At 41.0% G+C, this 17,346-nt stretch overlaps 1 protein-coding gene across 8 annotated transcripts in view; it reads right to left on the reverse strand.

Annotated features, from left to right (window-relative positions):
• Positions 1–17,346, reverse strand: part of FAM135B (family with sequence similarity 135 member B) — a 271,697-nt gene that overhangs the window by 103,412 nt on the left and 150,939 nt on the right. For 7 of the 8 annotated variants that reach the window (XM_042036041.1, XM_042036040.1, XM_042036042.1 and 4 more), the window contains one exon: positions 8,333–8,412. In XM_042036041.1, the coding sequence (XP_041891975.1) occupies positions 8,333–8,412 (80 nt within the window). Of the gene's footprint in view, positions 1–8,332; positions 8,414–17,346 lie in introns of those variants that run through there. The other variant, XM_042036043.1, reaches the window with a different exon arrangement.

A 17,346-nucleotide genomic window follows, 5' to 3' on the forward strand; every position in this document is an offset into this window, starting at 1 on the left:
CTGTGGGTGGATCTCTGCATCCCCCGTGGATCCCCAGGGGCTGTGGGCGGATCTCTGCATCCCCCATGGACCCAGGGGCTGCAGGGGCACAGCTGCTTCACCATGGGCTGCACCACGGCCTGCAGAGGCACCTCGGCTCCGGCGCCTGGAGCACCTCCTGCCCCTCCTTCTCCACTGACCTTGGTGTCACTGGGTTATTTTCCCTCACATGTTCTCACCTCCTCCTCTTCTCTGACTAGAATCCAAAATCCTGTGACTTTGTTTTGATTTTCTTCTTAAATCTGTCATCACAGAGGCGTTACCAACCTCTCTCATTGGCCCAGTTTTGGCCAGCAGCATTTCCATCTTCAGAGCCATCAGAGATTGGCTCTGCTGGACATGGTGGGAAGCTTCCAGCAGCTTCCTCACAGGAGCCATCTTTCTGGGCCCCCTGCTACCCAAAATCAGGCTGTGCCAAACCAATACACCCATTCTTCAATCTTAACCTGCTTAAATCTGCTGCACCAACATTCCAGGCACTTGAAGCTCACAGGAATTTGCAGCTCCATGAACCACTAGGACAAACCCTGGTTTTGGCTCTGATGACAAACTTCAAGGAGCTTTGCTGATAAAACAGAGTTGTCTCCTGCACAGAATTCTGGGTACATTTTCTGTTTTTTTTTCCTCTTGTGATATATATATAAAATTTTTATATGTTAGTTTGTAGCAGTCAATTGTCAAGATTTGCATAATTTGTTTCAAGCTGTCCATTTTTATCACCTTTTTGGCACTCAGTGAAGAGGTAATATTAGATCTTATTGCAGACTTTAAGCTGTGATATGTTATTTAGTTTGCCCATTTTGATATCCTAGTTTCAAGTACCTTTCTATTGAAACTTTAGTGTTCCAGACTGAACAAAAAAATTAATAAAAACCAAACCTATACTAATAAGCAGTGACTTCTGAAAATTTAGGGTCTGAAATCAAGAAACCAGGGTTGAATATGCCTCGTGTAGTGAGTCGCAAATCTGTTTTTAAGAAAGTTCGAAAACCCAGTTGCTGAATGTTGAAAATACACGTTCTTTGGCAGAGCACCACTCATGCAGACCCTCCAGGGCTAAAATAAGCCTACTTGGAAAGTGCAAAGACAACATTTTTCAGGCATGAACTCATTCAGTGCATAATCATTTTCATATTTAAATTTTTGAAGAGACTTGTTTTAGTTTTGAAATATTATGTTTAGCATATTTATATTTAGAATAAATTGGGATGTTATATTTCTAAAGGAGAAACCATAATTTTAAAATTCCTTGATCAAAAAGTTCAGGATGTTTTCTCCCTCAGTGTGACTTTTGATTGAAGGTGCACATTTCTGAGATGAATCCTTTATCTTAAACTTGCCTTTTGACATTTTGAATTAGCCTCACGGAAAGAATTATATAAAACTACCTCTCTACCCATACACAGATTCAGTGATGATAAAAGCAAGATGTCTTATTAATTTCCTTTTACGAAGGTTCCTGTTGTGGTAGCTAAATCCACTTTACACCCCTCAAGTTGCCCTAAAAGTGGTCTCTCCTTACAACACTGTGCTAGAAAGTTCTCTCTTTGTCTGGATTCTGCTGGTCGCTGGTCCTCTCCCCCCTCCCATCCCTTTTCCCATTGGCCTCTGTTATGTCATTCAACCTTGCCTCTGTCCCCTAGCCCTCAGACTATAGGTTTTGGATGCTCTGCCCGCCTTTGGGAGTTTTTGGGATAAAACTGGTGCAGGCTTTCAGTTTGGCGGTTCTTCTTGCCTCTGCTCTCTTCGGGTGTGTTGTCATTAAACACCTCCGAATAGCACGCAGAGAATGTTCGTGCACAGACTGTGTGTGTGAGCGGCTGTTCGCGACCACCTGCGAAGGTGAGATTGTGTACACACGTAGGTGCCAGGAGAATGCCACCTAAGCGGTCCATGAGAGACCCAGTAGGGACAAATGTGGCATCAATCCACTGAAGCCCTCACTTCATTAGGATCCTAACATAAATATAGTCTCTTATCACTGATTTGTTCTATAAACCATGGTTCATTTCTCAGACTTGCTGAAATTTGAGACAATAGAATAACTGACCTGCGTGGGATCAGCAGAAAGTTTTCTTAAATGATTAATGCTTTGTTAAAACAAACAGAATCTATTTTTCTAGTGTTTATTTCTGTTTCTAAACTCATTGCTAGTTGCCTAAGAGCCTTGTACAGTCAGAGAATTCATATCTGAAAAGAATTCTGTTCTTTGGACATTTGTGTGAGCAAATATTAATTTGTTGTGTTTATATAGGTCTGTAGCTGACATTCCATATATTTATTCCAAATATTAATTCAGGCAGCAAAATTCTCTGAGTAAAGTACGGGACATTACAATAGGACACCACATAATTTTTCATCAGTGCAGAAAAGAAGGAAAGTGTTGTCTGGGTGGAATTTATCTTCTGAATTGGTGTAAATGACTCTCCAATGTTTAGAGCAGTACTGGATTTTAAAGGAATCTCAAGACTGAACCTTACATCAGAGTGAAGGCAGCAAGAATCACTGTGTGGGGAAATTTAAGGCACGTAAGTGAACCTGGAAAAATAGAGAGCTTTGTGAAGGCCAGATCACACTGGGGTGGTAGGTCTGAAACAGCTGCATGGCTGATTTAACGCCAAAGCTGAAGTTCATCCTTGGGCCCAAGCAGCAGGAATGCTGTGTTGGCTCTCTGCATATGAACAGTTGGATTCTGTCTCAGCCAGGCCTTCAGGTGGCCACTGATGTTGAAGTTTTGTGTTTCAGACTCACTGTCCAGGGGAAGAGACTCACGGCATGTGCTGGTGCTTGCAGACCCTTCCCAGTTTTGGCTTTCTACACTGACCAGGTCTCAGTTTTGGGTTGGGATGCTGTTCAGCATCTCCAGCATTGTGGGGTCTACACCATTTTCATCTGAGTGATCTGCCCCAGCTTCTGGAGGGGGAAAGTGAGGGTTTCCAGCTTAGCTGACAGTCTACCATGGAAATTCTTGTAGCCGCAAATACTCTTCAGCTTCCATCCTTTGAGGCATTTATGAAAGGTGTTGACTGGAAGACGGTTGAGACATGCACACAAGTATCACATCAGTCAGAAAGATCTTCTCTTTACTCCTTTTCATTATTTTTTTCTCTGTTTCTTTCTCCTTTTCTCTTGGAATATCATGGAATTAGTTCTGTTTAGATTGTGAATCAACAATTCTTAAAATGTCTGACCATAGGATCATAGAATGGTTTGGGTTGGAAGGGACCTAAAGATCACCTTGTTCCAACCCATTTGCAATGGGCAGGGACACCTTCCACTAGACCAGGTTGCTCAGGGCCCCATCCATCCTGATCTTGAATGTTTCCAGGGATGGGGTCATCTCTTATGACCTCACAGCTGAAGTTTTCTAAGACAATTTATCCCCAAAACATCTTCTCTCACAGTGAAGTCTCTTCTGGATAAAATTTGTATTTATAAGGTATGCTTTATTTTATATAGAAAATGCATATTTATTTTCAGATTACTTTTAATAAGCTTTGAAAACAAACCCATGTGTTTCCTAAAGCATAAATTTCTACCCCTTTTCCTCATACTTCAAAAACAGTAACCTTACCTTCACTTAATGGAGGAAGAAATTACCTTTCAAAAAGTTATTGAAACTAATGACTGCAATTTCATACTGTTCCACAAGTCATGGTGCTGTTTCTCCTTGCTCTAATGAGCAACTAACTGCAACTGTTTGTTTTGACTCCATTAAGAAGCCATTTACAAGAAAAGGTTTCTGTTTAATAATCGAAGCAGAATTCCATCACTGGGAACTGCTCTGAGATAGTCAAACATTAACGAGGAGATTAAGATCAACCCTTGTTTATTAAAAACAGGCAAAACCAGTTAATTATGGAGCATATCAGAAATGCAAAAACCCCTTCAAATTATGTCTTAGGTGCAAGGTAGCCACAAACTTAATTTAATTAAATATAATTTAATTTATAGGAAAAGGAGTTCAGTGTGGATTATCATGAACTTGTATAGTTCAGACAGAGATGACAGAAATGTTCTTTGCTTTAGGGACATGGGTTAGTGGTGGACTTTATTGTGTTAGGTTAATGGTGGGACACAATCTTAGAGATCTTTTCTAACCTAAATTATTATATTTATACATGATTTTCTGATGGTCCCACTTTTTTATTTTTCTTTGCATACCACAATTGAAATTGTGCTTCTTCTTGTCACCTAAAGTCAGGTATTCCATTTTATGACAAAGCATAAGGTTGTGGGTACATGAAACACCTTTACATCACCAATAAAAAGAGTTAATGTGTAATGGCAATCACAGCTACTTTTTCCTGACTTGTCTGGAAGAAATATTGTATCTTATCTCCCCTGCCTTTTATGAGAAAAATTAAGAAAGAACCACATTCCTGGCTGTCCTTGGCTTTCTGGACTTTTAAACAATAACCCAATTTAATTGACTAAAATTAGATGGAAGACTTCTACAGTCTAATAAAGATTAGCATAGCAGGTGATAATTTTTTCTTACACACTTTGTATTACTTGTAATTACATTTTCAGGTCAAGTTTTCAAAAACATTTGTCTATTTAGAGTGTTGAGAATTGGTAATGTGGTACTTCTGGGTGGAGTAAAACGGAGATCAGGACACAACAGTCCTGAGTAATTTCTTTAGTTATATGCCATGCAAAATACTTTTTTTTCTTAATGTTCACCCAGCAAAACAATTTCCTTGGCCTGTAAGGTAAACAAGTAGGCAAGCTGGTAGCAAACAAGTATCCCTGGTGGCACTACATGGGAGTGCGGCATAGTGGGTTGAAAACTTACAAAAAAACCCAATTGCAACTTTCACTACTAAAGAATATTCTCTCTCAAAACAGTCATGCATTCAAGTGGTGTGTAGACTACTGCAAAACACTGCAGATGAAATGGAAATTTATATTCTTTCTGAGACTGGGTTTATCAGGCATCTTCAACAATGTAATTCACCCTCATATCCTCTGTTGGCAATAATGCTGCCAAGATTTATCCCATGCATACCATGTTCTTTAACTAGTCTTCTTCTGTACTGCTCTGGTCTCCATTTTCCCCTCTTTCATACAGTGCAGAAAATGAAGATAAAACAGCTAATCCTAACTGTTTCTTAGCAGTGCTCTTTCTCCCAGTGTTTTGAGGAATGATCTTGCATGCTTAAGGGAAAAAAAAAATGTTTTAAATACAGGTTTTTAAGAAAAACTCCTGCAGTCTTTCAGCTTGTGCCTGTAGCCTGGAAATCAGTGAATGACTGCATATTTATTACTTCTATGAATCCTTGCCCCAAAATTTATACAGTAGCTTAAAATCTTATGGAAGACACTTAGTGGGTCATATGACAACTCAGCCAAGGAGCTAATTATACAAATTATAATTGTGAGATGGCATATTCACCTTCCCTGCTCCTCTAGCTGTTCGTGCTTGGATCCCACAGGCTCAGCCCACTGTATGCTGCAGGCAGATACCATCACATGGTGATGTTAACAAGCCAAGCTGCTGAGGAGCATCCGAGGCCAAAGCCCCATAAATCCACTCAGAAAGGCATTTCTAGAGTTTAACTTCAGGATATGTCTGCACTAACGCAGCCCTGTAGGAGGGGTGCTGAGGGCAATGGAGTTTGTGCTGTTACAAGCTGCACATGAATGAGCAGAGAGCATAATTTGTTCTTCACAAGCCCAAATCAGGCTTCAGTCATGGTATCTATTAAAAGCAGGAGGCTAAATTTTGTGGGGGTACAAAACCTGCATGACAGCAACTGAAGACTGTACACAACAAGCCTTGTTCCCTCTCTCCTTTTCATTGCTCAAAAATGAGGACCTTAATCTGGAATATAAGTCCTACGAGGAGCAGCTGAGGGAGCTGGGATGGTTTGGTCTGAAGAAAAGACTCGGGGAGACCTTATCATTCTCTACAGCACCCTGAAAGGAGGTGAGGGTCAGTCTCTTCTCCCCGACAAGTTGTGATAGAACAATGGGAAATTACCTCAAGAGTCAGGGGTGTTTCAGGTTGAATATAAGGAAAAAATTTCTTCCCTGGAAGAGTGCGTAAGCATTGGAACAAGCTCCCTGGGGAAGTGGTGGGGTCACCATCCCTGGAAGTGTTCAAAAAACAAGTAGAAGTGTCACTCCACTGCATGGTTTAGTGGGCATGGTGGTATTCGGACCTAAGGTTGGACTTGATCTTGGAGGTCTTTTCCAAAATTTATGATTGCATGATTCTGTGAAAATTCACCAGCCACCAGTCTTGTCTTGTCCATAAGGAAACACACCTTGTTAAAAATGCTCAGGAGTATGAATGAAATGTATATGTTTTTATGAATATATTTATGTTCACAGCATATTGCTGTTCATGCACCCTGACTCAATGCAAGCTAACAGTCAGCCTTTGAGGACATGAGTGACCACACCACAGGGGCTCCTGGGCTCCAACACAGCTCTCCTGTGATTTGATTAAGCCACACAGCCCATTGTCTTCCTAAATTGTAGACAAGATGTGGACAAACTGTGGACCACGTGGTAGGTCACCAAGGCTTCCCATGCAACCTGCCAGTCCTGTGCCATGGATGGAGTTCTAGTACACCTAGTTGGTCACCACCAAGGGACTACCCAGTCAGACTTCAGCTTTCCCTCTGTTGAATTATTGAAAACTGCAGGTTTTTTGTCTCTGTTGCGGAAAACATCTAGTGGGAAGAAAACATTGCTAATGCTGTCAGTTTCCAAGGTTTTATTGTAAATCCTGCACATTTAATAAAAATAAAAAGCCATGTGCATTGGAAGATAAATACTGCCTCTTTTTTATTTTATATACTTACATATTTTATACATTTTATTACTGCATATATTCACAGTTTTTACTTTATGAATTTACATAATAATTTCCAAAATATATTCTCAGTTTTCAGAGATCCTACAAACCTGATAATGGAAAGATTAAAAATACTTCCTTTAAACCAAACTCATGAATTCCACTTATTTTATAGTGGTTCTTGCTGGTGAGGTAGGAGTTTATTCACTATTTTAAATCACCCTTGTTTTGTTGTAATGCAATTTTAATAGGAGTGTCTTATTGAAACATGCACAGCAATTTAATTAGCCCTATTCCAGCTATCCACATACTGAGAGAGATCAGTGGCATGAAAAAAACCCACATTATGGCCTGTGTACTTTTAAGTTCAGTCCCATTAAATAATGCTCTCTTGCAGATGTATGAAATCAATTAGGAAGTACTTGCAAAGATAGCCAAGGAGAAACTGTTTAAAGCCTTAATGGCTTAAATATCCCTTGTCTTGATGTTAGCCCTATAAAGCTATTAGAGCCCAGTCTGGATTGCATTAGCACTATGAAAGTCAACTGCTAATCCTGTAACTGCACTGCCAGCCTTGCCTCTCCCCTGCCCATGTGTCTGCGTGAATTTTTTCTAGAAGAGGTGAAAGAATCTTCAGTATTTTCTTGATGCTGAAGGTGTATGAAGGAAAAGAAAATATTTTTTCTGGAAAAAAAGTAAGTATAAACCAGTTTCTTCCAAACAGGAGTAGTTTGGCTTTTTTATTGTTTGTTACTGAGTAGTTTTTGCCCCAAGAAAGTAAAATTCTAGCTGTCTTCAAAGGAGGTTATTTCATTAGTATAAGACTACTTATGCCTGAAACTGCTGTAATTTAAGGACATTTCCAGAGATCAAAGGAACTCCAGGGGATTCTGGATATGCCAAGTCAAATTACACTGGAATATGTTGTAAAATAAATTTGTTTCTTCCATGAGGATTTTTCACAACGAGATGTTTTTCCAAGTCTAGACTAAATTATTTATATATTCATTGATTTTCCAAGGAAATTTATTTATTCAGCTTTTGAATTTGGGATTTTTTTTTTATGTGATTCCCTCAGATTTTGGTATAACTATTTGTGTTTTATAAAACTTGTCTAATAATTTTACCTTTTAATTGAATCAGACTTCCAAATTGAACAATCCTTTTTTTATTATTATTTATAAAAGAAAAAATAAATAAAAAGAGAACCTTACATACATAACATAATTTTAAACTGAAAATTTGTCAGCAAGGAGCCACATATAAGAGAGATGCTTTCAGATAAGAGGGTGAGAATTTCCTCTCCTTTTCTGACAGACACAAGCCCAATACCAGACACAAACCCTTACCAGAACAAAGATGAACTGATTATAAGGGAAAACCAGGTCTGGATCCCAATCCAGGCTCACCTGTTCCCCACACAGACTCTCCTTCTCCATCCTACCCCAGCTGTGGTCATGTCACATTCCTCTGGCACCTTCTTACCTGTCTGTCCTGCAACCGTAGCAAACAGCCTGTGGGGAATCCTGGATGGGATCTTCAGTCCAGCTCTTATCTGGTAATACCTGGAGAGAAAGGATTAAAAATTACACACCGTTAGAGACGTGACCTCTTGATCCAACCTAAAATTCTGTGAGAGCACATCCTGGGCATCTGCACTCAAAAGTGCTCAAGAGAACAGGCATGCTCAGGATCTTTTCTTCTGCTTTTTAGCATTAATTAAAGTGGGTTTAATCTGGCCCCTCCTATTTTACACCAGGCAGAGTGGACATTATGGCCTGATGTGTGAATAATGAGGAAGAATTGTGAAAAGCACCTGGCCTCCTGTAAGAGAGAGATGTAGAGAAACATCTATGATAAAAAGCAGTGAGATCATACAAGGAATCACAAAAATTTAATACAAAACAAAAAAAGAAAAAAAAGAGGAAACGTCAGTGAAAAGACAACAAAAGTGCTAATCTCATATCTAGGAACATTCAAATTATACATAGTAGTTATCATTCTGCTGTTCCATGTCGAGTCTACCTTATCAAGAAAATGTTAGCATTAATCATTTGCCCAGAGAAGGTGTGGAGTCTCCCTCACTGGAGATATTCCAGAACTGTCTGAACACAATCCTGTGCCATGTGCTCTGGGGTGACCCTGCATGAGCAGGCAGGTTGGATCAGATGTCTCACTGTGGTCCTTTCTATTCTGTGATTCTGTTAATCATCTCTAAACCAGTTGTATTCTGGTTGGTTGTTATCCGATAGGGGATCCCTGCGTTAGATGAAGGAAGATAGAAAAAGAAAACATCAGCAATTTCACTGGTTTAAATTAGATATAGAATCACAGAATATCCTGAGCTGGAAGAGACCCAAAAGGATCATCAAGTCCAACTTCTGGCCCTGCACAGGACACCCCAAAAACCCCACTATGTGTCTGAGAGCGTTGTCTGTCCAAACATTTCTTGAACTCCAGGAGGCTTGGTGCTGTGACCATTTGCCTGGGAGCCTGTTCCAGTGCCCAAAACATGAGCTCAGTCTAAACAAAGGAAAAAACTCATCCTAGTCTTCCTTCATCACCACTTCCATGGATGAGAAAAACGAGGCAGTGTTCAGTACAGTATCCAATCCAGGACGTTGTATCTCAGGATACCTCCAGCTCTTTGCAGACCTCCCGCTGACCTCCTGTAACACCATGTTAGTGTGTCTCCCTTTTTCTGAATTTTCCCTCCTTTGGTCTCTTTGTTTATAAATTCCTCTGACCCACTACTATCTGCAGATAGGTTTGGCCCAATTTTTGTCCCAGTCTCTAAATGCAAAAGTCTCTTCCAATCTAAACCATTCTATTGATGCCTTGAGGTGGCTATCTGAAAGCAGAGGCTAGACAAGATTAAGAGAATAAAAGCATGTATTTATTTGAAGGGCCTTCAAAGGTACACCTTGGGCAGTCAAAAGGCTCTACCCAAGATGGACCCTGGGTCACAGGTTTTTCACACTTTTATAAGTTTTGTCCATTTGCAAACCAGGGTTAATTCTCCAATTATAATTTCAAGTAATGACGTAATTAACCCAAGTTTTCTCCCCCTGTCCAGAGGCTCAGTTTACTTATTTCAGGGCCTGAGACAACAAGGTGTCCTTGAGTTCAGGTCCAGAGAGCGCTTGTTATGTCTAACCAAAACGTGAGAACAGTAGCTAACAGGATATATGAAGTTTCAGAGTTACACACTAGGCAGTACAGGATCTGGAAAATATAAAAGCTAAAACCTAAGGCATCACTATAACTGTAAGAAAACACCAAATTTTCTGTGAACTCCTGTGAACAACATCTCACACAGGCTACACTTACCAATAAAAACTTTGCTAGATGCGTAATGATGAATGAACTAGATCTGTCTTTCTGAGGTTAAAAGCTGAAGAAAGGAGTTTGATGGGGAGAAAAAAAACAAAACCAAACAAAACAAAAAAAGCACCACTCCAGAGGCAATTGTTCCATGTCCTTCACAGCTGAAAGCCCACGTTACTCTGCCTGCTCCAACTGGCAGCTCCTTCCCAACTGGGATATAATTCCAGCACAACCTTTAACATTTCTAAGTATCTGTTTCAGTCAAGATCTTGGGCATGAAAACTCTCTGTTTACATTTTAGTTTTCAGAGAAGAAAATAAAAGCAGTTCATATTCTAAATACACACAGTATCTAGTTAAACATAACAGCAACCAAATCTAAGCTACCTGATCTTTTTCTCCCTTATGCTGTTCTTGCACTATGCAGGAGTTTTTAATTGATGGTATTGATCCTGATTTTTTCTAAAGCAATTGCAAGAATTATGCCTTACGACCCTTTGAATTCTCATTATATTTTTATGCAACGCAATTTTTTAATTGACAAAAATACCCTATGTGGACTATTCATAAAGTCTAATAACTTCCAAATAAGAGCAATAGGGTGTTAAAGTGGTATTACACATTAGTGTAACAGGACACTCCTCCATATGCAGATATTGAAGATTTACCATGTGCCCATTCCACTAGATCAGTTCCAAAGAATAATATTCTGTAATTGTCTGGCCACTTCTTTTTAGATTTTTGTTGCTCAAAATTGTGGTGGGTTTTCCTTGGCTAACAGCCAAATTCCCAACCACATGCTCTCTCCCTCCCCCTCATCAGCAGAACAGCAGGAGAAAATAGGCTGAAAAATAGGATGGGATAAAGACAGGGAAATCGCTTACCAGTTACTGCCACTGGCAAAATTGATTCAACTTTGGGGAAATTAATTCAATTTATTCACAATTTGGTAGTAAGAGACAAACTCAGACATTAAAATAAAACCTCTCTTCAGCCCACTCCCTTTCTCCCAGGCTTGGCTTCACTTTTTCAGACTCCTCTCCTCCCAAGCAGCTCAGGGGGATGGGAATGGGAGTTAGAGTCAGTCCATAAAAGCACCTCTCAGCTGGTCCCTCCTCTTCACACATTCCCTGCTCCAGTGCAGATGCTTCCACAGGCTGCAGTTCCTTCACGGAGTATCTAACTGGGTACCTACTACCACACTATGATAATGTCAGCCTTCCCTCATTGTGTGTCTCATGTTCAGAAACATCCCAAGCAGCCCTTAATATTTCCATTAGGAAACTGATTTCCAGTGGCTTGGCTGGTGCTTCTGATTAAGCCACTGTCATGGTTTAGCATAGTTTGGTTTTTTAGTTAAAGAGGGCTCCATCAGCCACGGAAGTGATTCTTTTGCAAAGAGGTGCTTACAGCTTCCTCTAGACCCAATAGAACCAATCAACTAGCTAGTTTGAATATTGGCAACTTTTTTAAGCCACTTGAGAAGCTTGACATGCCTCTGTGATCCACATTTAAGAACAAATCAACCCTGGGAAATCTCTCTTGCTTCCCAGACAGGTAACTGGGGGCCCTCAGCGTGGCCCAGAAGGGCCAGGCCCTGCTCAGCGTGGCCTGGCCGGGTCAGCTGCAGTGCGGCTTGGCTTGGCTGAAGATCTCAGCTGCTTCTGCTCGCTGGACACCCGGCGCAAACCCCTCAGTGCGAGCCAGGCCACACGGGAGACAGCCACCCCAGAGCTGCATGGCCCTGTTCCATCCACAGCCCTGCTCTGTGCGGGTGGCCCCGCAGCTCGGCCAGCCCCTCCCTGTGTGGCTGCCGAAATAAAATGCTACACTGAAACGAGCTCTGGCCACCACCTGGCAGAAATTAGGTGACCAACAGCAAAAGGCGAATTCCAGCTGCAAGGCCCGGGTGGATTAACTCTCTTAGTGCTGTAAGATTCTCCAGAACAGATGAAGCCTGCAGACATCAATCCTCTCCTGAGTCAGAGGAAGAGGAAAGGTGAAGGTACGTGAAGAAAACACCATAAAGACACCAAAGTCAGTAAAGAAGGAGGAGCTGAAGTCCCGAGAGAGGAGAAAGAGGAGATGCTTCAAACCTAGAAGCTGCTATTCTCTTGTAAAGCTATGGTGATGGACTGTGATACATCAGGGCACCCGTTGTAATTTCATGAAAGCATGGGGGGATGGAGAGTTCAAACTGCAATTGTGAGCAAAAGCACCTGTGCTGAAATAAGCAAATGTTGAAGTAGCTGTGATTTGATGAGAAGCTTGAACAGAGAGAGATGAAAGTGATGAAGACCCTTGGTCCCAGGGAAGAAGAAGACATCTGTACCTAGAAATGTAGATGCTCCCAGAGATAGGTGAAGAGAACCTTTGCTTCTGAACAGGTCAACCTTAAAATGGTACCCCAGTAGCTCAAGATTGAACCCTCAAAAGCAGTTGTGGGGAAAGCTGTAAGTTGAGGGAAGGAACTCTCACGTGAGCAGAGAACCAACCTGGGCAGCTACCTTGCTGTGACATTGAAGCCATGAGAGAACTGTTTCTTGTGGAGATGTCTCCATAGCATGAGCAAGAGAGACTCCTCTCCCTAAGTGAATGGAAAAAGAGATTATTATAGAGGTGGTAAACTGACTGGTAAAAAATCTCAAGAGTTGTCTTTTTATGTTGTCAGTGGGAGAAGGAAGAAAGGTGGGGGAGGAGAAGTGTTCTGAAGGTTTAGTCTGATTTTTTTTTTCTTTCGTTTAGGTCTGTTAATAAACTTCTTTATATTCTTTTAAGTTTTGTGCCTGCTTTGTTTTCTCCTAATTCTTATCTCACAGAAGCAAAATAAGTAAGTAATGGATATTTCGAACCAAAACACTACACTTAATTGGTGTTTCTTCCCAGGATATGAACTGAACCCGCTACAGCCACCTAAAGCTGGGGAGATTATACAGAGGCACCCAGGATGACACTTTCATATAATGGAATCATAGAATCATGGAATGGTTTGAGTTGGAAGGAACCTTAAAGCCCATCTCATTCCACCCCCTGCCATGGGCAGGGACACCTTCCACTAGACTGGGTTCCTCAGAGCTCCATCCAACCTGGCCTTGGACACTTCCAGGGGTGGGGCATCCAAAACCTTTCTGGGCAATGATGGCCAGGCAGTCAAAATTCTCAGAAGACTCAGAGACCTTCAGCTCCTAAGAGGATGCTGGGCAGACCTTTTTTCCTCATTGCCCAGACAACACTGCCTTGGATATCAGAAACACATGAAGATACCTCAGTACTGGTGACTTCATAACAAGGTTAGCTCCAACCTTCCTTATGTCCTTTGCCAAATGGACTAGGTGCTGGGACATAAAAGAAATAGGTCTTCATCTTATTTAAACCTTTCCCTATTCATCCCCTAAATTTTGGTAAATTCATTTGGATGGCAGAGATATTATAGGGGTCACAAAGAGTTATCTTCCTGTGTACCCACTAAACTGAACTGGTCAAAGTAAAAAATGCATAGCAAAGTCATAGAAACCTAAGGAACTCTCAGACTAAGGTCAAATTCTGAGGCCGAAGATCCAGCTATAAAGATAATCCAGAGACTAGCAAGGTCTGCACTATTAAGGATTGCAGCCAAAAATGCAACTCATATTTTTAGGTGGCCAAGCATGTTTTAGTTCTTAATAAAAAGAATGGCAATAAACAATTATTAATAAATTATTTATTGCAGATTGTTTGGCACCTAATACCAAAAGGTCTGTCCTTCATAATGCAATGGCATAAAGCAGTTCTGGTATAAATCATCATGGAATTAGATAATTCCTCCTAAAGAAAGACTTTAGGGAATAGTCTTCTAGTCAGCAGACACAAGAGGCTTCTAAAGGTCCTGTTGTTGGTTCAGTTGTGTATATGAGTGCATTGCAAAGACTTGCACCTTGAGGTAATGAGAGTGATGCTCAGTTGGATTAATGGCAGAGGACAGAGATGTAGAGGACCTCAGATTCCCCCAACACCTCAATGATATTCATGGAAAAGAACACACTGGGCAGTGACAATATTAAAGGCTCAAATTGGTAGATTGAGTTAAAAATTACATAGAAATACTAGTGCTCATAATTTATCAGTTTATTCTTTAAAAAAATGAATATTTCTCCTGAAAATATTTTCAGTGACAGTTTCAGGCAAAATGTTAACAACAGCTCCAGAGGAGGTAAATAAAGGAGATAAATATCACAAGCAGTATATAAGCAAAGAACAGCTTCCCCTTGGGTGGCCAGAAAAACCCAAGGACATCCTTATTTGAGTTTCAGAAGAATGGTTGTTGTCCAGTTAAAATAAGCAGCCTCCATGCAGGAAACTGAATAAAACCTGTTACCTGTTGTGTGGTTGCTGGTTGTTGGGTTTTTGTTTTTTCCTATTTTTAAGCCACATATCAATATTTAAATCATTAGACAGGCAAACATTATCCGTTCCTCCTCAGAGCTTCCTCTAAGCCTTTGTAAGCAGGGAGGAATTGCCAAACAGTGACTTTATAACCAAGCAAAAGCAAAAATATAAAGGTTCTTGCTCCCCCACTGTGAAGCTGGATGTTACTCATAATAGCTTGTGCATTGTGAGGAGGATTTTTCTGATCAAAATACAGGAAATAAAATATGTTATAAAATACATTGCAAGATGCAGAGTCCCACACAATTTCCTCAGCAGCAAACACAGATACATGTCTCCACTTCCCCATCCCACGGTCCCACACCTCTCTGTTGTGCCAGTCTGAGTGACACTGAGACCAACATATAAAACAAAGCCATGTTAATATGAGTGCAAATAAAACACTTTACTCAGTGCCTCTGCAAAAAACCACACTGTTGGATGTCTGAATACCGCCCTCAGTCCCTGCTAAGGGAAAAGGAGGAATGGCTTCAAACTAGAACAGAGTAGATTTCAATTTGATATTAGGAAGAAATTCTTTACTGTGAGTGTGGTGAGGCCCTGGCACAGGTTGCCCAGAAAAGCTATGGGTGCCCCATCCCTGGAATTGTTCAAGGCCAGGTTGGATGTGGGCAACTGAGAAACCTGGTCTTCCAGGTGTTCCTTCCCTGGCAGGGGGCTGGAACAAGATATTTAAGATCCCTTCCACCCCAAACCATTCTATGATTCTAATAGGATGGCAGAAGGAAAATGTTTCCTGGGGGTGCTAAAACTATTCATCTGTTCCAGTGAGGCACTCTGAACTATAAATGACATAAATCCTATAAATGACATAAATCATGCTGAGAAGCAACAGGTACACCTGACCATACAGTGTGCCTGGTTTTCCTCAAAACAAGTGAATCATCTCCAGCTGGCTCTTAATACTCTCATCAAGGAGTAGCCTCATAGTCTGCTCATCCTCACCAGACTCTTCCAATCCCCTCAAGATAAAGAGGGATCAGTTTTGTTTCCTGAGCTCTCCTAGAGTTGGCATAATCTGTTCTCACCTGAGAGGAACATTTGCTGTGATTATACTGCAGGAGCAGAGCCTTGAGGGTGGGATGCTGCCTGGGTGTGGGCAATTGCAGGGACATGGCTTCTCCCTCTTTGTGTAAGTAGCTGCTCTCTGAATTTCAGGCTTGGGAAGAAATCCTACAGACAACTTTATCTCTTGCCATCTGAGTGACAATCTCCAAAATTATGTAAAGCATGAACATACAAACTACAAAGAACAGAACACGGTGTGGAGATCAAAAGCTATACTTAAAACCAGAGAATCAGACTGAGGTAGACATTGCAAAGGCCACCAAAATAGTTACAGGAGGTCCCCCACCACAAATGTGTAAGAAAGAACTACCTGGTAGTGATATGTAGCTTACAGTAATGATAAATGAGATATTGCCTCCAAAAATAACAAGCCATTTCTCTTAGAGAACCTTGGTAGAAGTGGCATGTGAATTGGACACTTGGTAATACAGATTTACAGTGAATCCAAGAAATCCATGAAGTTACAGAAGTGCTGGTGAAGACCAGAAGCTGAACAGTCATTTTGCAAAGGGAGTGGAATGGACATCACTTGGCCCCCTGAGTGTGGCCCCAGAAATACATAAGGCTTTACAGTAGATTTTAAGGCAAAGAATAATTAGGGAATAAATGAGAAACTGCAGTACAATTCCTGTTTTACTGCAATTAGGCTGAGTCTGGCTCATTATTAAGCTAGGCAGTACCTCTTTTTGAGTAAACACCTGGTTTGTGGTGTGTTGTTTTTTCCCTTTTTAGAGGGAGGAGCAGTGCAGAAAAGCTTATTTAGACTTCAGTAAAGTAGGGAGAGCATGGAAAATTGCCAGCTAATATGGTACAGGCACTGTGAAGGGAAGATCAGGAAACAGCAAGCTGATTTTAAGACCTAAAGGGACTTGGTACACTTAACTCAGCAAAACAGAGCAATCAGATCCTCTCTCCATCTATAAATATATTGGGAGGAAAATAATCAGGAAGAAAGAAGACTGAGGTACAAGAAAGTACAACACTGGCACAAGAACAAACACATATAAACTGCCCGTGAATAAATCTAGTTTAGATGTAAAAACTGTAGCTGGCAAAGGAACAAGACTGTTAAAAAAAAATAAAATAAAAAGAGCTCCTAACAGAAGCAGGAATGAAAAAGCCAATTTGTTTGTAGGGGAAGCTCAGTACATTTCCAAATGATTTATAGGACATGGATCCTTTTTATTTGCAGGACAATGTTATTTATGCAGGCAGTGCATACTACTCCAAGTTCCTTCTCTCTTGCAAGATAAGGTGCATGGGTAGCCCTATTAGCAATGAATTTGCCATCTCCACCTTCACTGACTGTTTGTGAATTTCTAATCTTTAAAATGAAATAATTTGAGTGGCTTCTTTGTTTTCCTTTAGCTGGACACATATTAAGCCCTGCTGACCTGCACTGACTCACCTCACCTGCTGACATGTGAGCCTCCCTCAGGAGCCTGGCTGCACTAACAGATGTGCTGGGTGACACTCCCTGGCCTTGCCTCCTCCTTCACGGGGCAGAGCTGCTGGCACCTCTCAGTCTCTTGACACTGAGGTGCTCAGACCTCCTCTCCTAATGTTAGAATAATAAAATGTTTTTTCTACAGATAATTCATCACATCATCTCTGGTGATCTAACCATACCACAGGACAGTACCTAATTCTAGAGGGTTTACATCAAAACCAACAGAGTGC

This window comes from Corvus kubaryi, unplaced genomic scaffold, assembly GCF_017639235.1.
Source record: "Corvus kubaryi isolate FWS band 111438036 unplaced genomic scaffold, C.kubaryi_AGA036_p1.0 37385, whole genome shotgun sequence".
In the NCBI taxonomy this organism is placed as follows: domain Eukaryota; kingdom Metazoa; phylum Chordata; class Aves; order Passeriformes; family Corvidae; genus Corvus; species Corvus kubaryi.